Source organism: Lutra lutra, chromosome 2, assembly GCF_902655055.1.
Source record: "Lutra lutra chromosome 2, mLutLut1.2, whole genome shotgun sequence".
Taxonomy (NCBI): Eukaryota; Metazoa; Chordata; class Mammalia; order Carnivora; family Mustelidae; genus Lutra; species Lutra lutra.
Window position 1 is genome coordinate 175,716,542 of NC_062279.1, and position 26,889 is coordinate 175,743,430.

Sequence of the window (26,889 nt, forward strand, 5' to 3'; positions counted from 1 at the left end):
AAATGAGGAAGAAGTCAAAGAAAAAGCCCCCTTTGAAATTCTGTCTCCTTATCCATGAGAGATGTTTTAGTAAATATTTGCCCTCATATGAATTATATTAAGACTCGCTGAAATGTACCTAGAGACCCTTTCCTCCTGGCTTCTCTTTCCGTCCGAAGGTGTCAGCCCCCGGAGTTGTCTTACTGCAGAGGACAGGACCCACATGCAAGTAAGGACAAACAGCCACAGACAGATCTGATGCAAACATTGTGCTTCCAGCCCTTTCTGACAAAGGGCTATATCTCCACTGTTTCATCTGCACAAGGTCTGAAGGGAGAAGGAATCCTATTTTCAAGACTGTTTGCTCTTCTTTGCCTAACTGCTCGGACCTTCTGATTATACTCTGAAGATCTCATTTTTGGGGTGGGAGGAGGGAAAAGGAAGAAAGGAGATGAGAAAATTATCTTCCTACATGGTCAATCCAGAACATGACACACACACGTGCCATTTTTTGTTCTGTTTTGCTTTTGTTTTCTCCATTTTACACCAGCGGCACATCAGCAGGCACTAATTTCACAAAGCTCATGCTCTCGAACTTTGTCAACTCAACTCACTTTCTCCTCTGCAAGCTGAAGCAGATGCTAAGTGCCCCTTCAGAGGACGTCCCAGGAACTCATCGCCTGGGTAAACACACATTCTCCACAGGGAATCCCGTGCCAGGCACTTCCGTGAGACATCTAAGCTGTGTAAACAGATTTAAATTTTGCCTGCAAATAATCCAGGTGGCCTTGGCAGACCAGAATCCGCAGCCCTCTCAAGAACAGAGTCTTGCTGTTAATTTAATATTTAGAGTGACCTCTCCCCAGGGAGGAGACCGGAATAAATACAGAAAGGGAGGAATTGGCAAACATCTGAAAATATTCTCAACGTTGGCTCAGACAGGACCTCTCATTATTTAGATGAGGGAGCTCACATTCCTCCTCTTCTGGATGCTTCCAACACCTCCAGAGGCTAAAGCCTCCTCGAAGGTAATGAAAAAGTCAGTCAAGTTTGCAAATTCTCCTAACCATACCTTCGAGAAGACTGATCCTGGAAGTGTTACCTACCCAGTCAACACCGTCTCCCTTCCCTCTCCTCAGCACTGAGCTGGGAGATCAGCTCATCCTGAGGAGGGAAAACGGCTACCACCAGCAGAGATGGCTCGACCCCAATAGAGCAGTTCACCCGAAATGGACCCCAACACAAACAGGAGACTGCCTCTCTCTCTTCACTTTGCCAAGCAGTAACCACTACCATTCTTTCAAAAAGAAGAGCTTCAAAATTTTCCTCTTCCATCAAAAATGGAGCTTAAGTTATAAAGCTGTGGAAGAGTAGAGCCTAAATCCCCATCAACCAAATGGACAGGCTGACGGTCGGAGCGCCAGAAACACACACATCTGAGGTACAACTGCCTTCCTTTCGCTTCAGAGTCATAGCCCTTCCACAGCTATGTTCATCTAGACAGAAAGGAGAATTCTGCATCTTTTAGCTAATAATTGAGACTGAAACGGAGTCAGTCCTTCCGGCTGTTAGCCTACACAGAGAATACATAACTTAATCAGTCCTAATACGAACTCTTGAAGAAGTGGGAAAAGCCTTACACAACATGGGATGCAACGTTAGTATTTCTAGTCACGTTTCCTCCCCAGCATCTGGACTCAATGCTTCCAGCCGTGAGTGAGTGGCCATGGTCCCACTACATCTGATCATCCTGCCCATCACTGTCCCCAAACAGGGTCAAAAGCAACACGGGGGCAGGGACCCAGATGCAATTCCACACTCTGTTTTAAGTGAGGACACATAAGAATGGTGATGATAAAAGGTTAAACAGAACAAAGTTCTGCCTCTCAAAGACAATGACGGCTGTGGCGGTGGTAATAAGGCATGAAGAAAGCAAGTGAGCTTTGCCAGACATTTAAGACACCAACGAGGAGGGAGGAATAAAAATCGGTTGGTTACCTCTCTCTGAATCCAGGCAGGCATGAGGGAACAGAGCAGAAACAATACGTTAGCATTCACTCGGCATCCAGGAAATCAAACAGTCCTGTTAACGGCAACTCCGAGCACTGACATCCCATCTTACTCCCCAACTTTGCTGCGATGAGTAGCCTTTCAGTGCTTATTTTAGCTGAGCTCTGCCACACAGAAGTGTGTATTTTGAGCCACGTTACGATGAAGCCAAGAGATGCCAGCTGAGTTTAGAGGCAACATATCAACCGGGGGAGGTAATCAAGCTTAAAATATCACAGGCAAATACAGGAAACTGTTTGCAGTAAACACTGGCAAGGCCCGTGTCTGTGTTTCCCAGCTCCACCTGCTCCCAATAAAAACTGTACAGAAAAAATGACTGGAAACAGTCTTACCTGTTTTTACTAATTTCTGACATTCTATTAATTGAGCCCCAACATTCACATCTTCTGCTTTCCCTCAAATGCATCATGAGAAAGCAACAGAGCAGGGAGGAGCAGAGGCAGAAGGTCAAGGGTAGGGGTGGGATGTACGAAGGCTGGTAGGGTGAGGGTCAGATGTGCCAGGGAAGAGAGGAGCAGAGAGGGAGAGGGGTGCAGAGCCATATGGGGTTTGAGGGCCAAAGGCTTCGAGTTTCTCTACCAGTGCTGCCCTGAGACGCCAGGGTGACCCTGATGAAGTCACTCAACCTCTTGACCCGGAGTGCTCCCCATCCCCTCTGGTCCCATCACAGCCCATGTGAAAGGGCTTGAGGACCACTGAGGGCCCGGGCTGGTCACACACATGCAAGTGAATGGACAGCAAGTGGCCTGCAGAGGCCGGGAGCACAGGATAGTGAGAAGGGAACGAAGAAACCCAACCTTCACAGAAACCCGCTCCTGCTGGCACCCTGCAGCTGGGGTCCTGGAGCACCAGCCGGGCTCCACGGGGAGGGGAGCTAATCATGGGTTGAGACAGCAAGCGGGTCCCCTAGGGAACCCGAGTCCTACAGCAGGAAGGCAGAGCTGGATGGCCTGATCCAGAACGATGACCACAGCCTGTTATTAAGGGGAGAGGAACCGAACAAGCAAACAACCCAAACTGCAGATACAGCGACTCACCACAAACAAAACTTTGGGTATTTTGATATCAGCAAAGTAAAACCTCTGGAACAACAGAACATCCAAACTGGCAGACGTTATCGGGGCGGGGGGGGGGGGGGTTTCCAGAGGATTTTATTTAGTACATTTGTTTGAATACTATACAATAAGCACGTGCGCTTTCTGTACTACAGATACGTAAACACCGACCTCGCCATTTCAGGGGCGCACTGTGATAAGCGCACCCCAGCACAGGGGACAGCACGCAACCATAACGACTACCACAGTGACACACCCGACAGCCACCCATTCCTGAGCTCTGGCTCCATGTTGCCCAAGCAGCAAGCTGACGAGGTTCGGTTTTACTGTCCTCACTGATAAAGGAGAAACCAAGTTCAGGGAGGTTGAAGACCATGAAGGTCATGCAGCTGTACACGGTGAGGTCAGGGTTTGACTGCAGGTCTGCACGACTCTCTACTCCTAGTCTTCTTACAACGTAGCCATGGCGGGTACCCCATACTCCTCACAGTCTGGCAGACTCACCTCACGGTCTGTCTCCCAAATGACCCAGTCAGTTACAGTCAGTTACAATGCACGGGTGTTCAAGACGGGGGCAAAGGGTTTGGCCAAGGACCTGGGGCTTCAGATGTAGAGGGGGACCTCCATCCCTCTCCTTGGACGGTGGACTATCGTAGGGGGAGAAGGCAGACGACAATTCCCAAAAGAGGTCCTTTAGGCTGAGGATGAAGACAGAACTATGTCCCAAGCCCGTTGGCAGCCATGTTCCCTTGGGTGCGTTCCTCACTCTCTTGTCATCCCAGGCCCCTCTATGTGCCAGGCACACTGTGTTATGTGGTGTGACCCTTCAAACCAGCTTCCTCATCAGCGAAAAAGGGATAAGGACACCTGGCTCAGGGTAATCATGAGAATTAAGTTAAATGAGATGGTGTGTGTAAAAGAGTACTGGCATGTAACATGGTGCGATAAACTGCCTCGTTCTAGTGGTTGTCACTAAGTCAGCGGAGAGCTTCAGGGCTCAGCTGTGTCACGCTGGGGGCACTGCAGGAGAAATGTCTCCGTGGGACGGGACGTCACCGGGGGAAATGCTGTGGCCCTCTCCTCAGATGTGCTGGCCGCTGTTGACCACAGGATGAGAGGAAGTCACCTCCTGCTCATGTCCTTCTATCAGTCAGTCTATGAATGTAATTTCAAGTCATCATCAAGGGATCCAAAAATGCGGATCCTAATCCCACGCTGAATGACCATGAGATAAGTCTCTTAACCTCTCAAGTCTTGGTTGCTCATTTCAGATTAGATGGTTTAGGAATCGCCTAGTGCTCAGATTTTTAACACAAGGGGATTTGTTGAAACGCTTTGACTCTTACAATAAAAAAAAAGAGCAGGTAGCATTTCGTTAGCTAGCTTTCCACATATACCAGATGTTTTTAAATTTTTATTCTTAACAAAAAGCCTCTGCCTATGGTAAAAACTTTGCTTGATAATTTATCTTCAATCTAGAGACCTGAGAGAACAGTCTGCTTCTTTTGAGTACAATTATTATTGAAGCCTTAGAGATTGTAAATCAGATCCATTACTAGTGATCCACTTAAGGAAAGAGCCGCAATACGGAGCCACAGTGTTTTCCCTGATGGCAGAACAACTCTGAACATGGTTCGTTCTTTTGGGGTTAACAGACGCTGCTTGACTTCCGTGTGGAAGTGAAAGCCAGCCATAAATAGGGACTTAGAGTGATCAGAAAATGCAGAAGAGTCTAAGCGGCAGGTGCTTCGCTGATTTGACACCTTGTAAATTTGCCAGGAAGAAAACCTCAGCCCGGAGCCGGGCTTCTGCGGGAGGCGCGCCCTTCCACGAGCAAGTGAGGCTAAGCGTGGCGCCAGGAGCAAGCTTGCTGCCCTCTCACCGTACACGCAGGGGGAAGAACGAAACTCCAGGATGAATTCCACAGCAGCCACACGTCCAAGGCTGCCTCATCAGTATGCTCTCAGAGGCTATTTCTTGGGAAAATGAACGTGGGAGTCACTGGCAGTGTTTTCATTAAAATAAGCCTGAAATAACAGAGCTACTTGTGTGTGTAACTGGGTATCCAAACGAATAGGAAATTCCTCAAAATAAACTGCATGCCAGAACGACGACGTCTGTTCCTGCTTTCTGGAGGAGGACGCGTCCCTCTTCCCCGGCACGGCCACCTACTTCGTATGCGGCGCACAACCTTCTACTTTTCACAAACGAAGCACGTAGAGCAAGGACTTGCCAGTGGGCTTCTCGCTCCGTTTCCGCAGGGCTCTGTTTCACGCTCCTCTTTGATGCCTGTCTTTCATCACTGGGGGGTCTGCTGAGCCTTTGGAGCACCAGCACAGACCTGTGTTCTCCACACGACCATGAAGCAAAAACTATAAAACTTTATGTCACGAAGACTCTCATACCCATTCCTAAACCTCGTGGTCTACTTTCCCCCTCGCTTCAAGGTTTTTTGCCTCTTACCCCTGACATGTCTTAGTTGTTTGCCCTTGGTCAAGGTCTTTAGCCTCTCTGCTCTTCAGTTTACTCATCTGTAAAGTGGGAATGATAGCAGCACTGACCCCCTAAGAGGGCCGCGGGGATTACACCCGTTGATCCATAAGGTTCACGGTGTGATGGTGCGTAGCGTAGGCTCGACGTGTGTGCTCAGCGGGGCATCAGCAAATTGTGAACAACAAGGAGGTCTGCTGTGAGGAAGTTCCCTAACCTGTTTCAGATCATGGAACCTTTTGGAATCTGATGAAAATACCCCAGAAAGAAATGTGCATGAACTCGCAATTTTATGTACAACCTCAGCAGGATGGGGAGAAGGTTCAGTAATGCCTGGAACTCATTCACAGACCCCATTCAAATCCATACCCTGCAGGTAAAAGATCTCTGAACTGAACTGAATTCTGGATTTATGCAAATTTACCATCTGGTGTATGGAGTTTCAGAGAATTCAGCTCAGGAGAAGGTTCTGTCCTTCCCAGGATCAAAGGGTGACAGAAGCAGCTGTCTTTGATAGTGTGGCTTATTCTGCAAGCTAGTTCTCTTCCCACCTCCTTGCTCCTGCCCCCCCAGTACCACGCAAGCCTGTTAACTTGCGGACACAGGGAGTCAAGAGTTCCAACAGGAGTGAGTGTGAAGTGGTGTGAGGTTATTGAAATTCAAGGCACACTCTTCTAAACAAAGGACTTTCTCATGCAGCTGGAGAGAAGACACAATAGTTACCAGTCAGCTTACTAATGAGGGAAAAAGGGATATCTGAGAGCAACCAGGAAATGAGTTGTTTTCTTTTAAAGTCCATGTTTGAAGAGAGTAAGAAAAATTAACAAGTGTCTGCTTTCATCTGGGCTGTATTACAGTAAAATAACAACAAAACAACCGAGCCTCTTTGAGTATCCATGAAAAGAGAATACACATACAAGTTATATTTAGGTCTTAAGTGAGACAAAACTCATGCCACGTTACATTTTCAAGTTATAAAATTTAGGGCGTAATCAAAAGACAAAATTATGTAAATTATACCTGAATTGTGAAACCACGGGTTGGCTTCCTTCCTGAAAGCAGGTACGGAAAAGCAAAAAAACTACTTGAGACCCCGAAGGCTCCTCTCTGACTGTGACACAGAAGAGGGAAGAAGAAGGGTCTCCACTGGAAAAGTGGCTTCCATGCAGGAAGTACTACTGGGACACACAGCACCAGCAAGACATAGACAAGACTCCCACTGAAAACCATGGTGAGCCTGGGGGTGAAATCTCTTCCATTCCACGCCCCCAGCCATGTGGAGGGCCTCTCTCAGGGAAGGCACATTCTTCAATCTGTTTCTTTCTTTTTTTTTTTTTAAGATTTTATTTATTTATTTGACAGAGAGAGATCACAAGTAGACAGAGAGGCAGGCAGAAGAGAGAGAGAGGGGGGCGGGGAAGCAGGCTCCCTGCCGAGCAGAGAGCCCGATGCGGGACTCGATCCCAGGACCCTGAGATCATGACCTGAGCCGAAGGCAGCGGCTTAACCCACTGAGCCACCCAGGTGCCCCGCCCCTTCAATCTGTTTCTAAATGTTCTAGAGGACTTAGGGCAATCATCATACAGCCAATCTCCGTTTCTTTGTGCAGAAAGGAGTGCCAGTACAGCCAGCACTAAGAGCCAAGACACTCGATCACCTGAATTTTGGAAACTTCCATCTGGATACAAGTACTCCTGATACTCTGTAAACTCAGTAATACCTCAACAAAGACAGATATCAACACCAGCATGACTGACTAATAAGAAAATCAGCACGACGGCGCCCGTTTCACTGAATCTGCTCCCCACCCAGGCTCCGTTCTTGGCACACATTATGGTCGAGCCACCCAATAACCCAGCGGGGAGCATCACGACTCATTTTACAAACAAGGAATCCAAGATGGCAAGGAATTTAACTTGCTCAACACCCCCACCAAGAGAAAGTGGTTGATCTCGACGGACCCAGCTTGCCCGGTCTCTTCTCCTTGTGTGGCTCTAGGGCACCCAGTACCAGACTGAGCCCGCCTCTCCTAGGACGCATCCCTCGGTGAAGAGAGGCGGGCTCAGCTCTCCACTCCTGTCTCTAGCCTATTGGATTTCTGGTTCCACCACTGTGGGAGCTGGTAACAAAAAGTGCTCTGTTCGGTGGAAACAACTTTCCCAGGCAAAGGCTGAGGGTTTCATCCTTTACACAGCAGCCAATTACCCTGTTGCCGCCCTGCTCATGATGCCCTCCCAAACTCCCCGTGTGTCTCTCTTGGACCTCACTTTCTGCCGCACCCACAGCCTGCGGGGCTCCAGCCTCATGCCCGTCCTTCTATTCTCAAAACACACATGCCTGTTTCTACCTTGGAACTCTGGTGCTCCCTCTTCCCACTGCCTGGATCCTGTCTGCCCCCAGGTCTCCGAGGGAAGATTCCTCCTTACTGTCATCACCTCCAGAAAACCCCTCCCGGCCACCCAGGTATTGCCAACCCCTGCAGCCACCTAAAGCTACTCTGCTTTTTAAATTGTCCTTCCTTCTACCCCACAAGAAAAGGGGAAATCTGTGGGAGCTGGAACTTTCCCTGCTGTGTTGGTTCACTACCCTAAGTATTTGCTTACCACTGCCTGGTGCATAGGGCCACGTAGTCCATACATATTTTTGAATGAATGAAAGAATAAATAGAATGAACAAAGGACTCCCCCCTCCCCACCCCACTCCTGGTCACGTTGTTAAGACTCTAAGGCAATGAACCTGGGAGTAATAGGGAGTTGGCTGGATTTCGTTTTCTCCCGCTGCTGTTTGCCCCAGACAGCACTTTAAAAATGACTTTAGCTCACATTCCGTTTTCATGTCATCTGAAACTATGTTAATAAAAGATATTTCATGTGAATGGGCAGGAGGAGAGTTCTGAAAAGATGATCAATCTCTTATGACTCTATCTGAAGTGAAGCAAATCTATACTTTGATCATCTCCAGCAGAAACAATAATGTTTCCAGAGCCTGTAACTAGATTCCTTCTTCAGAACATTTGTCTAAGTGAAAAACAGCTCCTCTGCTCCTGGAATCAATATATAAATTTCCATTGCACAATGATGTCTATCAGGACTTGTCAAATCCCCCAGTAATTTTCTTTATATTTGCACTTGAGAAGAAATAAACCTTTGCTTATCATTTAGGGAAAAGGCCCCGGACCACACATTTCCATATACAGCGAGGCAGCGCAAGTACGGACAGCTGAACCAGGAAGCGTCATGGAGCGCGCTGGAGGGCTGGGCTGTCTCAGCAGAACTTACTGCATGATGCCACTTGAAAGAATACCCATCCTTCCTGTTCAGGAAGGTAACTTTCTCTATGCAGCTAGTCTCTTTGTTCCAGCCTCTTTTTTTTTTCTTTTCCAACGAATATAAGAAATCTTGAAGAAACAAGAAACACAGTCCCATGACGATAGCATTGTGTTTTCACACTGTTTGAATTTGCTTTCCTCTTATTGTCCATATGTGTTCATATTTGACAAATGGAATAAAGATGCCACCTTGAAGAAGCTTAAGAGTGGGCTTGGGATGTCTGAATAATGGTTTGTCACGGAAGTACCCCAAACAGCCTGATCGCCTCCAGGAATCCAGTTTGGAGATTGGTTTTCAGAATACCACATGGCTGGCCAAAAGCGACTGAACCTTCTTCCTTTCAAAGGACAAGGTCCCTCTTTCAGTTGTCGCTGTGGGTTCCACTTGGGTCCTTTAAACCAGGGTGAAAAACCATGGCCCCGGGATCAAAGACCATCCGTCCCCGTGTGTTTTGTTTGTTTTTTAAGATTTTATTTATTTATTTGACAGGGAGAGAGATCACAAGTAGACAAAGAGGCAGGCAGAGAGAGGGGGGTAAGCAGGCTCCCTGCTGAGCAGAGAGCCCAAAGCGGGGCTCGATCCCAGGACCCTGAGATCATGACCTGAGCCAAAGGTAGAGGCTTAAACCATGAGCCACCCAGGCACCCCCATCTGTTTTTATAAAGTGTCACTGGGGGCGCCTGAGTGGCTCAGTCATTAAGCGTCTGCCTTCAGCTCAGGTCATGATCCCAGGGTCCTGGAACTGAGTGCCACATCAGGCTCCTTGCTCAGTGGGGAGCCTGCTTCTCTCCCCCCACTCCCCCTGCTTGTGTTCCCTATGTCTCTCTCTGTCAAATAAACAAAATCTTAAAAAAAAAAAAAGGAAAGTGTCACTGGAACACGGCTACACCCACTGGGTTCCTATTGTCTACGGCCTCTCTTGTGCTTGAAGAACAGGACTTGGAGAACAGTAGCTACGACAAAGATGATATTTAATATCAGGCCTTTTCCAGAAAAAGTCCCCAAACCCTGCTTAGATGACACCCCGATTCAGGGGTGCAGCACACAATGCAGACAGAGACTCATCGCAACTAAGTAACAGGTGGCGCCCAGTGCAAGATGAAAACAGGGGGCTCCGTGTGAAGGACTGACGACCTGCAAGACGGTAAGAGCGGAGCGTCCAACCGAGCCTGAACGGCAGCCCGAGCTGCTGGAATAATCCCTGACGGGTGACAGACTCGGGAGCCAGCCAGAAACGGCTCCATCCAGATGCGGGAATAAGAGTGCTTCTCATTTGTAGCTTCTTCAGAACCAAAAACACCTTTTGCTCAACTGCAATCTTTCACGCGTGGCTGACATGAGTCAATACGGAACTCTGCCTCAACCGTTTTATTTCCAGAAGGTCGCATGTAGGCTAGGAATGTTATTCCTGGGGGTGGGGGGAGGGTGGTTGGGGGCTGAGATCACGCTAGACTTCTAGCAAACAGCATTTTCATGTAACCTGGCAAACAGATGCATGACACGACATGACAGAATCAGGCCAAATCAGGCCCGATTGTCAACTGTGCTCTCTGCAGCAGCTTTTCCTAGGTCATAATTATTTCAACTGTCATAATTTATTCATCCGCAGACAAGGTTCCACATTCCAGGGTAACTAGTCCAGGCAACCAGGTCACAAGGGCTGGGAGCCCCATCACTTCCGTCCCTCCTTGAGCCTAAAATTCTGACTAGGAAAGGAGTATCTTCTGCAACGGTATTTTTTTGGGCAAAACCAAACCAAAGTTCGTTTCAAAACCAAAGTTAACTGGTGAAGACACTGTCAGCTTTCAAGTTCATAAATCTGAAGGTGGGAGGGTACAAAAAAATCCCATCAGAAACCAGAGACTTCATTTCTACACTTTACAGGTACAAGGAAATGGCCTTTTTAGCTCACAGAGTGCTCAGTGATGTTCCCACAAGGTTACCAAGGAATTTTATTCTTTCTGCTTTCAGATACATACAGAACAAATTGTGTTTGTGACAATATATCAGTTGTCGAGACTCAAGACTGTTGTATGTGAAATAAACAACGTCCCATGCAATTATCAATGGTTTCTTTTAAAGCAGGAGCAAAGGTAGAGTAATTCTATGTGGATTAAAGCTGAAACCCATCTTCTTTCTTATGTTGATCCTTTATTTTTATGACAGAGCAGAGAAAATGCTCAAAGGTCTGTTACCAGCTTAGAAGGCTAGTCAGGGCAATGAAGGGTGAAAATGGCCTGGAAAGACGGCCATATGCACAGCACTTCACGGGACAGCTCTGCCCATCCTCAGTGGAGAATCAAACGAAATTAAGTCGAGGTCTTGCTACAACATAATTTGAAACTGAGTTACTCTTTTGCTTAAAACTTTGTCCTTAAACAGGCATTATTTCTTTTTATCTGTATTTCAAACAGAAATAAACAATGAATCTAAACATTCAGGGCAGTCCGAGAACACAACTCTGCTTCCTACAACTACCATAGTCAGTTTTGCTTGTTCAATCTCCACAGTCCACTTCCTTCACCCCCTCTGCCACAGCTTTGATCTTTCCTGGCCTGGGACTTGCTAGCGGGTCCCTCGGCTTCCACTTCTGCTCCTGACATCCATTCCCCTCACAACATTCACTGAGATCTTTTTTTATGAAATAAATTAGATCACGGCATTCTCCTGGTTACCACCCTTCAAAGGCTTCTCATTACATTAAAAAGAAAACCCAAGCCTTCCACCACAGCTGAAAAGCCCCACAGAATCTTGTCCCCGCCTGGCTCTCCACTGGGGCCACACCACTGGCCAGTACACACCACTGGCTCCTTTGCTCCTGGCTCCAACCATGATCCCTGAACGTGCCACGTGCCCTCTGCTCAGAGCTTCCTACTTGCTCCCTACGTGCCTGACTTCTCGGTCTTCTGGTTCGGCTCAGATGTGATCTCCTAGGATGGACTGCCTCTTGGTGGCCCCTTTCCCCACGGAACTACTGCACTACATTCTCCACGCCACTGACCATATTCGTGACACTTATACTCTATATCATTGTGCTCCCGAAATTGTTCTTCTGGCTTCTGTCCTGCCTCTTTGCACCTAGTCTGTCTCATTCCAGCACGTCCCTCACAAGACACCCGGCATGCAGATGTTCCGTATGTGCTGAATAGCAAGATAATCTATAGATAATAAATATTGAGCACAACAGAAAATAAAGCATTTTCATCTATATTAATTCAGCTGCCCAGTCAACAAATTCAATCATTTATGGAGAGCATCCTACGCCAGATACTCTATTAGGGCCAGAAGAACCCAAAGGTCTTAGATTTCTCAAAAATGTTATTGTCTGTGTTTAAAATAGGCATTTAGAAAAGAATAAGTTACCACTATTTAGTATGTTTTCATGTAACCCTAGGGATTTGTGGAAAAGTCTGGAAACCCAGAAGAGTAAGAAGTTATATATTATCAATACACTCTTAAAAAAAAAAAAAAAAAAAAAAAAAAAAAAAAGCAAACCAAACCCACCCCCTGCCACAAAAATCCACCACCCCACGAAAAGTACAGAAAGAGTAAATTGGGGTTTTTTAACTGTGTTCCAGGTCTTTAAATCTAGGCATCACCTCTTCACACTTGGGGACTGTGGACAGATGGAAAGCTTTGCTCAGTCAGTGGTCCAGAATGGAATCCATTTCCCTGGGGGGTCGTTCAAGAGGAAAGCTGTTGAGGTGAGACCAGGAGACGGCGTGACGGATAGTTTTTGAAACAGACTGGAATGACCACATCCAAATAAACAGTGCCCCTGTTCAAACACTTTTAAAACTCAGCTTTTGGTCCTCCTTGCAGGCCCTGACCCCTCTGAGAGGTACCCATGACCCAGGGAAGCAGGTGCAAAAAGCCTGACCCAATGGTCTGAAGGCTACCTCCACCCTTAGAGAGGAGGTGACCTTGGCCCAACCTGTGCGCACCTACAGCCTTGGGCTCAGCGGACCTCCAAGGCAGTGGGAGCAGCAACACCCTCTTGCCTCACCTCACTGCTATTTGTACTATTTCTCAGGTGTGCTCAAGTTCAAAGGATCTGAAATGGATCCTCGGACAGCATTATGTGAGCGCCAAGAAAGCAAGTGGGTACTTGCTGCATTTTCCACTTTAATCACCAGTGCCAATGCCCTGCACATAGCAGGTGTTCAATAAACACTTATTAAATAAATTATCCCCATTGCTCAAAAGCTAGGACTTGCTGCAATGATAGAGGAGCTCATTCATGCACCAAGTGTCAGAAAGGTGAGGTTCCCGACCCACCTAGCATAGAGCCCGTGCCCTCACTCTGGGCCTCACTCCCTGCTGAGCCAAGAACCACTGGCACCTTCTTTGACGATAATGGCTGAGGCTTAGTGGAAAGTCTTTCCCCCATTCAGCTTTTTACTCACATTTCATTCTGGACAACACAGCCACCATAACTTTTACAAAATGATGGACAAAATAGGGATTTAAGGCTATTTTCCTCACAATACATTATTCTAAGTCCCTGGGAAAGGCTTCAGGGCACCAAATGATTCATTCACAAAAGCGGCACCAACTGAAAGGCAGTGGCAAAGATCTGAACTTTAGGGAGAAAACTTGCAAACTGCTTTTGTGGCAGGAGACACTCCCCCATCCATGGTCTTAGGAAACCAAAACGAGAACAGGAGGAAAGCAGGCACAACCCACCATTCAGGATTCAAGTCAAAGCCAGGCTGCGGCTGCAGTTATAAAAAGAAAGAAAAAGACTAATGGGATTGCCTGCTCCTCCGTGTTCTCCTACCCAAGGCAGTAATGAAGATTCACAGCCACACATTAATTAGGGAATCAATAGACGTATCTGGTTACGATACTGGTACAGGGAAACAGATAATGGAGAGAGAAGGCACACATTCCCTGAGAATCCAATCGAATATTGTATACAGTATTTCCCTCACGTTTCTCTTTTTCAGAAAACTCCTTTTGCCAAGAGCAAGGAGGTGAGGGGTTGGCTGACTTTCCACATTTTGGGGAATCTGAAACATTTTCTCACATGTAAGTCACACAGATATTCTAAATCATATGGCTACAATTATTTGTAAATGCGCTCTCTACACCAAAGAACACTGCTTTTAATCCAAAAATCGGATTACCAAGATCCTGCAATTGTTTTTCACTCCTAATAGACAAGAAGGCAAATGTGGATTCACCAGGGGGCACATGAGATGAATGCACTCATTTACTCAATCATAACCCTGGCCGCGAGAGAAATGCCCAGCGCACAGCCCGCGAACAGCCCACCCGGAACAGCTTCCTGCCGCGCTGGTCAACTCGGATCAAAAGACTCCCGCATCCCACCCCATCCCTCCAATCCCTCCCATCTCCACCATTCTCTCCCGCGAGGCAGAAAGACCCCTCCTCAGCCTTAGCAGCCGCCCACGACCCCGCACTTCGCTAAGCGCCGACTCGGGAAAAGGCAAAGCGCAGCCTTTGTCCCGCGGGTCTCCCGGGCCCGCCTCGCCGTCCCCGAGAGCCAGCTCGGGCTCGGACCCCGCTCGTCCCCTCCGCACGCACCTGCAGACAAAGGCCCGCCGCCCCTCCCCACATCTCTCACCTTGGCCTCCGCCCCGGCGCTGGGACGAAGACAGCGGTGACCACGCCAGCCGGCCCTCCTCGGCCGCTCGACCGCACCAGCAGCCACGCGGCCCTTCCGTCTCAAGTTGAAGCAAGTGGTGTCCGCGCCTCCCGGCGTCGGTGCCTGCCCGCGGGCTTTCTCCGCCCGCCCCCGCCCCCGCCGCTGCCGCCGCCGCCCATTGGCTGCTGGGGAGGAGCCGCCCCGCCCGCCCCGCCCCCCGCCAGGTGTGCCCCTCAGGTGCACCCGCCCGGTGCTCCCAGCGGCGGGAGACCTGGCCCGTGACGAGCGAAGAGCGGGGTAGAATCCCTTCATCCCCCCAAACCCCCAATTCTAGGGCGAACAGCTCCCATTTGGGACTCTCGGCGCTTGGAAAGTTCATTCTAATCCCGCTGAACCGCTTTAGAAAACTGACGCCCTGGGCTTGGGATTCTGGTTCCTCACAGACCCAGCTTGATCCGTGCTGGCGGGGGGCGGGGGGGGGGGGTGCGGGGGCCAGAGCAGGTGGCAAGGGTGGGAGGGGAGGGGCACTGCAAACCACAGCCAGAACGCCTTTGCGGTGTCAAGACAAAGCAGGAGCCAACGGCAGTCTGATAAATCAGGCAGCAAGTTTTGAACAGAGCTGAAAGCTATTTTTCTCGGATTTCCTGCCAATTTACAAGAAACACTTAACAGCTAGTAGTTCACCCCTACACACCTTTCCAATCCTGGCCTCTCTCAAGGCACCTTTTGTTTAATGCTGACTTGGAGCCAAGATGACACCAGCGTCCCAACACTGTCATCTCTAGTTGAGAAACCCCCATACATAGAAGCAGGAAAGTGTCCAGTTGGCTAAGTGACAGCATTTTAAATAAGTGCCGGCCAGTCATTGACTAAAACAGAATTTGAAAGGAAAATTCAAGGTCTCCTACTGTCTTTATTCTGTGTGTAAGGAAAGTACTTCCTCTACTAATTGTTTCTGAGCAAGATGTCTGATTGGACAATTCAACAAGTGAAGCAGGCAGGGGACATCGGCCGTGTTTTCTGCTAACTTCAAAGTACCATGCACAGAACTGACAAAATGTACAGAGAAAATCAAAGGAATATGCAACTAGGAGGTCTTGTCTCAGTTTATTTTTTTTTTTTAAGATTGTATATCTTTATTTGAGAAAGGGAGACAGCATGAAAAAGAGAGAGTTCGAGCATTGAGGGGGGAAGAGCAGAGGGAGAAGTGGACTCCCCACTGAGCAGGGAGCCCAATGTGGGGCTCAATCCCAGGACCCCGGGATTATGACCTGAGCTGAAGGCAGACCCTTAACTGACTGAGCCACCCAGGCGCACCCTTGTCTGAGTTTAGTAAAACACACCACAGGTGTACAGGAAACTCTTAATGTTCATGTCTTAAAAGCAGATTAAACATCTACTTGTTTGTTCAACATTTACTAAGCTCTTCCTAAAGGCCGGGCTCTGTGCTGACAACTCTGTATGGGGTTTTTCTGGCCATCAGTTGTTTTTCAAGGGGGGATATGTTTTCACTTATGGTATAACTGAATCTAAGTCCAGTAATACCTCAGCTGTTTAGAAAAGTTGCTTATAGTTAACTGCTTAGGCAACCACCACCTTTTGGCACACAGCCTGAACTGGGGATGGGGGTGAGTTTGGGGCTTGGGGTCCAGCAGTCGGAAGACGCGTCACGTGAACTGATTTCACAGAATCCCACCCGTCAGCCCTTCAGAGGCTGCTGTTCCTTCCTTACACCTAATTCTAGTGAGTTTGGTTCCTTGCCTACAGCAGGGTGGAAATGACAAATCAGAGCTGCCAGATGCTGGAAGGTGACAACACTGTGGGACAGCTGAGCCTGACATCAGGCTCAACAAGTCCTGCCAAGTCTTACCTGCCACTGTTCTCTCCAAGTCAGCAACCCCTCGACACTCCCCTGCCTCCACCCTAGGTCCCGCCACCACCTTCTCTCAGTCTCCCAACAGCCTCCCTGGCCCCACTCTCATTCCCGACTGGCTGTTCTCACGTCGGTCACACCTGAGTCCCAAATCACCAACCTGAGCATCCACGCTCAGCCTTTAAAACCCTACAGTGGCTTTCTGTTAACTGGAGATACAGTCCATAACCATTTCCAGGGTCTCTGAGGCCACCTGGGATCTGGTCCTTATTCTCTCTCTAGCCAACATGGCAATCCCATACCTTCTTCCTTCCAGCCTTACCTTCTGGAACATGCCCAGCTACTTCCCACTTCAGCATTAGCACCATCTGTTTCTTTCTTCTGAAATGCTCTACACTGCCCTGCTCACCTGGCTAATCCCATTCGTCCTTTGTATCTCAGTCCACTCCCTCAAGAAGAATCTTCCTGCCTGGCACTTCCACACCCTCACCCCCTCCATTCCCCGCTATCCTGCATTGTTTCTCTATCGTCCTCTTCTCTTTTGTTTTATGTTGAATTTTATATACTTGGTTTTGTGCCTGTATAGTAAAGAATTCAAACTTGGCCAAAGAGAGGTCTGGCCTTTTCCCCTTGGCTTCTGGAGGTGATCTCGAAAACCGTGGAAGGTCATGCCTAACACTAATGTTTTTGTTTGCTGGCAGGTCTTGGGTCATGCTAGATAGTCTAACGATGTGATTTAGGGTAAGGACTTTGGGATATTTGGCATCAATTCTACCCCTGGAGGGGCTGGAGACTGAGGTCAACCACGCGAGTGCCTACGTGATGGAGTCCCAGTAAAGATTCTGGACACCCAGGCTCAGATGAACCTCTCTGGCTGGCAATACTCTGTGTGTATCATTGCACATCCATCCTGGAAAAGTTATGCTGTCCATGACTCCACAGGAGAGGATAACGGAAGCTCCAGATCTGAAATTTCCTGGAAATCTGCCCCGGGTGTCTCTTCTCTTGTCTGACTTTCATCTGTATCTTTTCGCTGTGATAAACCGTAACTGTGCGTGCAATAGCTTGGAGTGGGTTCTGTCTTTCCAGTGAATTACTGGATGGAAGACTGCTCCTGTGGACCGCTGTCCATTGTATTTTCAGCATCACCCACATTTCCTGACACACAATTAGTGCTTGATATGTCAAATAAAGATCAAATGTAATAAATGAATATTTTTCTACATTTTTTCAAATGTAATAAATGAGCAAATTTTTCTATTTTTTTTAAATGAGTACATAATGAACATGCAATGCTTTACAACTTAAAGAATATATTTTCATTTTATCAACTCCTACTTCTGAGCCAAGGCCCAGATCAAAAGTCACCTCTTCCAGGAAGCCTTTTCCTGCTTGCCAGGTATCGTCATTCTTTCTTGCCATTGTGTTCTCTGGCCTATCGCTCTGCTTTCCCAAGTAGTCAGTGGCATCGAAATGTTTTTGTTAACGACCCATGTCAGAAAAACTGAAATCCCTAGTGTGGGGGGTGGTCCTTACGCAGAGCGAGTACACAAAGGCATTTACAGAATGAAGGCAATTTAAAAAAAAGGTTTTGTTTATAGAAAGACAGGTTCAAGGGTGTCGGGGTGGCTCAGTTGGTTAAGCATCTGCCTTCAGCTCAGGTCAGGATCCCAGGTCCTGGGATGGAGCCCCGTGTCCCTGCATCCCTGAGTCAGGCCTCCTGCTCTGCAGGGGAATCTGCTTTTCCCTCTCCCTCAGCCCCCCCAGCCCCCACTCACATTTTTGCTTTCTCTCAAAATAAATAAATAAAATCTTAAAAAAAAAAAAAGTAGACAGGTTCAGCCACCTATGAAAATCTGGTACATATTACAGTTGATTCGCTGAAAATAAGGTAGCTGTTTCTGTAGTAACTATTATAATGGTGTACAACTCGATTATTTTCTTTTTAAAAATAAAAATGTTCCTCAAAATTATTATCTACTTTTAAAACCTGACATGCTTTAAATAAAGTGTGGAAGCAGATCGCCAAATTTTTAAAAGTCATCTGACTCCCTAATTAGAATGAAATATTACAGTTTATTTACATAATACATTAAGAAAATAAAATAAAAAACACAACCACTAATCTTTCTCTCCTCCATACAAACCTAATTGAAAATTCAACCAGCACACTAATAACCTATGATGTCCCCAAGTAGCATAGAAAAATCAATTTTATTTCCTTCAGACCTGCATTTAAACTGGATAATAACTGCTATGATGTGCAACAGCCGTAATCCAATTTCAATTTGTTTGATTAGATGAGTATGAACATTAAACAAGAAAGTCACAGGATTGTCCTAACAATGTTCACACTGTTAACTCATTACAGAACAAAGCATTTTCATTTGCTCCTAAAAAACATGTCACCAGAAAATATATAAATATGAATTCAACAATCCTTCCACAAAGATCTTCACTTTGTCTCACCCAGAGATAAAAGCAGCTTTACACTTTGAGGCCACTGGAAACTCTGATTGAATTTAGGATGAGAAAAACTCCAAATGTTTCTTTCTTTCTTTCTTTTTTAAGATTTTGTTTATTTATTTGACAGGCAGAGATCACAAGCAGGCAGAGAGAGAGGAAGGGAGATCCCGATGAGGGACTCGATCCCAGGACCCCAGGATCATGACCTGAGCCGAAGGCAGAGGCTTTAACCCACTGAGCCACCCAGACGCTCCTCCAAATGTGTCTTTAAATATAGGAAGTTGTATTTACACAGTTCGTTGTACCACCTGTATAACCACTAAGGCTGTCCAGGCAGCACCCAGGTCAGGGGTTTCTCAAATTATAATGTGCATAATAATCATTTAAATGAAGATCTCAGGACTCACTCCAGAAGTATGATTTGGTGGGTCTGGGGCGACCTCTCACCCACCCCACCCCACTCTTTCCATATATGCACCGGAAGGATTCAGAGGCAGATGGCCAGTGGACTATACATTGAGAAATGTTTCCAGAGAAGGGACTGGACCTGGGTGGATGAGGGCAGTCAAATGACACAGATAGAGACAACGGACAATGCAATGTTGTGCCTTCTTCTGTGTGCCCAGGGACTCAAGCATGCTTTATTTGGTTTTGGTATCTTCGGTGCCCAGCTCAGCAGGGAGCACCGACCAGATTAATTTCACTGTAGTCAGGTGGCACGCCCCCACACTCACATTGACCTGCACCTCAGGAGAATTCACCAAAGATGCGCTTCTGGGTGTCACACATGATCCCGACAAGGTTATCAATAGAGCAGGCGGGATGTTTCGGTAGGCCCTTGACCTAGATCAGGGACTTTCCAACTTCAGTGCGCAAATGCAACTTCCGGGGATATGCTCAAATGCCAGTTCTGATTCAGTAGCTTTGGGGTGGGACCTGCATTTCTAAAAAGCTCCCAGGTAATGCGCAAACTCTATCCCAAGACTCCACTTTGACAGGCAAGAACCCGGATGTCAGTTAGCCCAACAACGGCCACAAGGACCAATAAATAGCGAAAAATGCAAACTCAGACCTACAACAAACTTGAACGACAAAAACCATGGAGTTGAGCACCGAGAGTAATATTTTCCGACTTATCTTAAAGGACTGGGTACCCTGGATGGTTACTCTTAAGAACAAGACCTAACATGATTTTTTTTTTAAGATTCATTTATTTATTTATTTGATAGAGATCACAAGTAGGCAGAGCGGCAGGCAGAGGGGGAGGAGGAAGAGGTTCCCTGATGAGCAGAGAGCCTGATGCAGGGCTCCATACCAGGACCCTGGGATCATGACCCCAGCTGAAGGCAGAGGCTTTAACCCACCGAGCCACTCAGGCGACACTAACATGACTTTTTAAAAGAACCTCCACTGCCCCCACAAAACACCAGATACAGCAGAAGCTTTACTTGCACTCACATAAGGATGGGACCTTTATCCTAAATCCTCTCCAGGTTTTGGTTCCTGCACAGCTCAGGTCATGATTTCAGGGTCCTGGGATTGAGGCAGGAAGTCTGCTTCTCCCTCTCCCTCTCCCTCTGTGCTTTCTCTCTCTCTCATTCTCTCTCAAATAAATAAATAAAATCTTTAAATAAAATAAATAAACCCACCAGGTTTGACAACAGTATGCTGTAATGAAAATTTTGAAAAGAAAAAAAAATTCTCCTGTCCGATGGCCTGAAGACTTCATATTCTGCCCCATTGAAATGCAAGGGCTTTTTATAATAGATGTGTACAACAAACATTTTTTGCCAAGTGGAAGACATTCCAAGTCCTAGTCAAGAAGCAGAGTTCATTTCCTGCATGCATATTCAGCAGACACCACGTCCCACTAGAACCAGGACAGCGGGCACTTCCCTAGCATTCACTGTACTATGAAGAAATTGACTTGCCCCTCTTCCCCCCTCACCTCACCCACTACTTTTTCTGTTCCTAACTGCTGGGTGGTGGAGCACACATCGTTACCCTCTCTGATTCAGAATCCCAGTTCAGCCCTCAGTTCTTAAAATGCGTCTACTCAACCATCTCCCTGTAGAACTCCCTGGGAGGCAGAATTGCAGGGAGGTGCGGGAAGCCTGAAAGTGAGAATGGATGAAGAGAGCCAGGCTATCTCCATGTCCACGGGGGAATGAAAATGGAGGGCCACGTAACATGCCTCCTGTCTGGAGATTTTCACGATTAAAATTAGCGAAAAATCATGTTTGTGTTTTGGCATTAGAAACTCAAGCTTAAACCAATATTAAACCCATGGTTGGGAGAGTAGAGGCCGAGATCAGAGGGCAGGGACCGGCAGAGTGAAGCAAAAAAAAATGTTCCTGAAATCAACTGTACTTTCCCTGGTGTCTGTGCCTATCGTTTTGCTTCTCTGCAAATGTCCTACATAGAATCACACCATTTTTAGCTTTAGGATCTTGCTTCTCTCACTTAGCACAAACGTTCTGTGTATCAGGGGTTCCATCCTTTTCATTGCTGAGAATTTCGTGGCAGGGATGTACCACAGTGTGTTTACCCATCGACTAGTGATGGATATTTGTGTTGTTGCCAGCTTGGGGCAATTATGGATAAATACAATAATAAGAAAAACAACCCAATCTTTTAAACAGGCAAAAATTTCAAAAGATAGGTCACCAAAGAAGATAGATGGTTTTCATAAGCACATAAAAGATGCTCAATATCGTTATTCATTAGGGAGATTCAGATTCCAAGTGCAACGAGTTTACCATGGCACACATTTTAAAATGCTAAAATAACAGCAAACAAAACCCCACAAAAAACTTGGCCACACCAAGTGCCAAGTGCGCTGGGAAAGCAAAATGGTAGTTACTTTGAAGAGTGCTTGGGCAGGGGCTTATGAAGTGAAACATACCATTCCCACACAACTCAGCAGTCCCACTCCTAGGTATTTACCCAAAAGAAGTGGAAACTTACGTTCACACAAAAACCTACATGTGAATGCTTATAGAAATGTTATTCATGGCTCATGATTACCTTCGCTTTTTCAAAAAATTTTATTTATTTATTTGAGAGAGAGAGAGAGAGCGCACAAGCAGGGGGAGTGGCAGAGGGACAAGCAGACTCCCCACTGAGTAGGGAGTCTAATGCGGGGCTCGATCCCAGGACCCTGGGATCACAACCTGAGCTGAAGGCAGATGCTTAACCAACTGAGCCACTCAGAACCCCCTTAGCTTCCCTTTTAAGATAAACAGGAACTGTCTTTGGATGGGTTTCCTAAAAATCCGAAGATTTACTTCAGTTCTCCAATGTTCAGACCCCAGCACACCAGTGATCTTTACAAAAATAACTAAGAGATTATAAAAGAGAACCACTTAATTTCTTGGTAGTCACAAAACTCTGCTCCTAGGGGCTTGCTGTTGAGGTAAAATCCCAGGGGAGAGTTTAAACAGGGGTCTACCCTGTTATCACCCCTTCCAATGCTAGGAAGCATGTTCTTTTTTTTTTTTTTTTTAAAGATTTTATTTATTTGACAGACAGAGGTCACAAGTAGGCAGAGAGGCAGGCAGAGAGAGGGGAGGAAGCAGGCTCCCCGCTGAGCAGAGAGCCCGATGCGGGGCTCGATCCCAGGACCCTGAGATCATGACCTGAGCCGAAGGCAGAGGCTTTAACCCACTGAGCCACCCAGGCGCCCCAGGAAGCATGTTCTGACCCTTAATTGTACTTAACCTTGAATCCCTCCTTGTCCGAACTTTGCCTTCCCTGTTCCACTTACACGCCCTTGTCCCCCAGAGAGAGGTCAGCGATGTCAGGGAACTATGGAAAGTAGAGCAGATAAGATTTGCCAGCATTCTGATCCTTTGGTGTTGAGTTTAAATAAAAACATCATTCATAACTGCTAGTGTTATGTTTTATCTTCACGCTCAGCAGGAGTTCCTAATAGTGAAGGACAATGGCATTTTGGAGGCATTTTGTTTCATTATCTAGCTTAGCCTTGCTTGTTTTCATAAATAAAACCTTTTTGGAACACGACCACAGCCAATCATTTAGATCTTGCCTAGGGGCTGCTTTGGCCTAACAGTGGCACAGATGAGTAGTAAAGACACAGACAGAATAACCCACAAAACCTGAAATATTTACAGTCTGGCCTTTTACGAGAAAATTTTTCCAGATCCTTGATCTAGCAGAATGGCCCTTTGGTCATGCAATTAATATGAACTGTTCGTGTCCTGTTTGTGTAGACTGATATAATTACTAATTACTATCATTTGTGCATTACTTTGTATCTTTGTATATGAACAGTTCCATATTCAGATGGGAACAAATGTCTGTTCATAGCCATCATTTTATTATCCTCTGAGCTGTCTTAAGTTGGTGAATTACTACCATTTTGTTTTCACAGACAAAACAGAACAGGCTCAGAGAGAATGAGTGAATTTATTTGTAAGAAGTGAACCCAGAACTTGAGTCCAATTCATCTTCCAAAATCTTCTCCTCTTGTCACAAATGAATAAAATAAAACCAATAAATAGAAAACAAAGCACAGAGTATGTACAACAAGCTAATCATCTAGTGAGGCAGCTAAGATCAACTTGGATTTTCATCTGTCTAAATGCCCCGCTGAGCTCATTCAATTAAATTCAGGGCCAGACAAAGTTCACATGTGAGGCTCATGTCCTCTGAGATGGTGTCCTCTTTTATCCTCATTTCTGGCATTTATAGGTTGCTTAACCTGCAAAAACTTCTCTTTCTTACAAACTATAGTCTTTTCATATATATGAATTAATTATATTATCAGACAGTTGATTCAGGCTCCATGGAAGGTAAAGCTCAGATAATTTCTAGGGTTCTGTTTAAGAAAAAAAAATACAGAAATACTTTCCTTTTGCAAATCTTACAAAAACCATGTGAACTCATTGCTAAACTTCCTCTCAGGGCTTTGAAAAGGGCCTCAAATGTTAAACTTCATGATCCTAAGAGTAAACCCTCCTCTGTGCATTATCCTTCCCCCTTGATGAAAGGGAACTCATGTATTTAACTAGAGCTCCTAGTAAGAAGTATTGCCCTCTGACTAGACAGACTGATTATTTAAATCTGCCGTCCTCATCACTTCCTCTTAAAGGCATGAGATGGAAATCATTCACACCTAATCTCAGCCTAGAGCGATGGTTTTCAAAGTGTGGGCCGTAGATAAAATGAGCCACACTTGGAAATTCGTTAGAAATGCAGGTTCTCAGGCCCACCCCACCCATTCTGGATCAGAAACGCTGAGGACTGGGTCTCAGCGGTGGTGCTTTCTGAAGACCTACCGCTGACTGTGACGTGGCTCAAGTTTGGGCACCACTGATCCTCTAGATTGTGAATTCCACTCTCTCCACTCATGCAGAAAAAAAATACTGAGTGAAAGAGGGGAAACTACATCATTTAAGCAAGTTCTTTCATTTCTCGTTAGGAGCACAAGAATCCAATGGCTAATGTGAACAGTCAACAATCCCATTTTTAGAACGTTAGGAAAATACGACATGGGAGAAATTCACTTTGCCTCCCAAGTCTCCGTTTCCTGTTGAGTTTCCTCTTAAGTATATGAGATAGTGACAGGAGCCCCAACAACCACAACCATAGTCACCAGGAGCCACCAGAAGGAGACAAGCCAATGTTCACAGCTCAAAGTCTACTTTGATGATTCCTGAGTGCCCTGATGACAAATTAAGTGAATTCATGACTTATTATGGAGTGGAAAAGTGTCTATTTCAACACTCATGATATAGTCAGACGAATCAGTAATTCCAAACTCTGAATCATCTCACAAGTTGAAGGAACTTCTCACAAGAACCTAAATTAGCACTCCAAGTAAATTCCTTATTTTCAAAGGTTGGGGGCTGGACCAATTCGGTCCTTTTAACCTTCAAAGGGCCATTTTACTAGTGTTAGCCACCAGGGACCTCTTATTTTAAAATGCATTTCTCACAGAAATATCAAACTACTTTAATTTGTGCCCACACTGCTTTCCTGTCAATCAAGAGGCGTATGTAGCCACTATCAAACTTCTGATCAGCATTAGCTAAGTTGATCTATTTTAATTCCTACCAGAAGCAAAGACCCTTAGCATTTTGGTTGGCCTGTGCAGCTTGTATTATACAAATGCATAACTTTCCCTTTGGCCTCTCCTCATCTCTAAAGGAATATAAAACCCACCTCTAAACTGTTGTAAGGATTAAAATAAACAAGCCAAAACCAGATATAATGCATTTAGCACCTTATTTGGCAAATGGTAGGCACCCAAATATGAACATTGCTATGCCCCTGATGATTAAGCTGTCTGAAATCCTACAATGAGCTCTATGGGGACACTTGTTAGCTGATGCGTCCTGGCCCCCCTTTCTGGTAAATACCACACCAGGCAAATCCAGGCGAATGGCAGGTTCCTGGCTGACATCTCGCATGAAATGAACCTGGTTGGTTGATTTAGACTACGGTGGGCTCCTGGTCTGAGGGAGCATCTCTTCCCTCAGAATTTGGAATTGAGAGTCTAGACTCTCAGACTGGCCTAGAAAAGAAATGATTTTTTGTTGTTGTTTTTGTTTTGTTGGTTTTTTTTCTTACCATATGAAGCAGAGAAAAGAATGAAGCCAAGAAGGGAGTGAAAAACAGAAGCACATCCCGACATTACCACAGACATCTGGGTTCCAAAAGACACACTAAATTGTCCTTTGCTTAAGATCAATCGAACTGTTTCTATTCGGTTTAATTCACTTTGCCTCCCAAGTCTCAGTTTTCCTGCCCAGTTTCCTCTTAGTATATGAGACAGCGAAAGGAGCCACAACAACCACAATAATAGTAATGACGGTGAAGGCGTACCTGGTTCTCATCAGGGCACAACCAGGAAAACAAAAACTCCTCCAAATACTTGAAAATGGAGAATTTAATAGAATTGGTGACCATGACTAATGGAAGAGCTGGAAAGCAATGGGAGACAAGCACTCTGAGAGGAGCAACCACAGGAAGCAACCCCCTCGCTCAAGCTGAAGGGGCCCAGGGGTCAAGGCTACCCAGAAGAGCCACTACATGGTGGGTGCAGAGGTGGCCAGAGCCTGAGGGAGACCCAGAGAGGGCTGAGTAAACTGGGCTGGCTCTTCCTTCCTCTCAGCGCCCCCATGGCCAACCCAGGTACAGCCCTCACTGGGACTAGGGCACTCATTCTATATGTGCCAGATACTGTGCTCAACTCTTGGCAAGAGTGACCCATTCACTCCCAGAAGGTAGCAATGAGGAGCCTGCGTTACAGGGAGGGTGATGTAGCTTGTCCAAGAACACAGATATAGTCAGTGGCAGGGCTGGGATTCAAATCTTGAAAATCCCTCTGATTTCTTCCAGAGTGGCAAACAAAAACAAAAGGCCACATTGTTGCAAGTGCTAAGTGTCTGTTGTTAGACAGTCAGTGCTTTCCACACTTAATGTTCCAACACTGCAGCGGTGCTGTTTGTCCACAATCAAATGTACTGGGTGTTCTTGGTGGTTCTGAACACTGTAGACTGCTCTGTGCCGGGAGCCGTGGAGACTCAGCACCCCCTGACTCACAATCACATCCTAAAAACAAGTTCTCCCTTTTCTCCTTCAATACGTATTTATCAATAAACTACTAAATTTTGGAATATGATGGTAGTATTGAGAGTAATCCATATCTGACACCCCCCCCCCATTTTTACTTTGCCTGTATAAAAGTTACTGTTTTGTTTTTTTTTTCTTTTTTTTTGAGAGAGAGAAGGGGGTGGAGAGAGAGGGAAAGATGGGGGTGGGGGGAGCGGGGAGAGAGAAACTTAAGCAGATTCCATGCTCAATGCAGAATCTGACCCAGCACCTGGGGCTCGATCTCACGACCCTGAGATCATGACCTGAGCCCAAATCAACAGTCCGTCTGCTTAACCTACTGAACCACCCGGGTGACCCTCTAATTTTTAAAATTTGAGTACAATTGACACACAATGTAACATTAGTTTCAGGTGTACACCATAGTGATTCAACAAG

At 46.3% G+C, this 26,889-nt stretch overlaps 1 protein-coding gene across 13 annotated transcripts in view; it reads right to left on the reverse strand.

Annotated features, from left to right (window-relative positions):
• Positions 1-26,889, reverse strand: part of APBB2 (amyloid beta precursor protein binding family B member 2) — a 370,851-nt gene that overhangs the window by 20,191 nt on the left and 323,771 nt on the right. For 8 of the 13 annotated variants that reach the window (XM_047719169.1, XM_047719167.1, XM_047719168.1 and 5 more), the window contains one exon: positions 1,978-1,983. The exons of the other annotated variants lie outside the window; for them this stretch is intronic. In XM_047719169.1, coding sequence (XP_047575125.1) covers positions 1,978-1,983 — 6 coding nt within the window. The remainder of the gene's footprint in view (positions 1-1,977; positions 1,984-26,889) is intronic. 13 annotated transcript variants of the gene reach the window in all.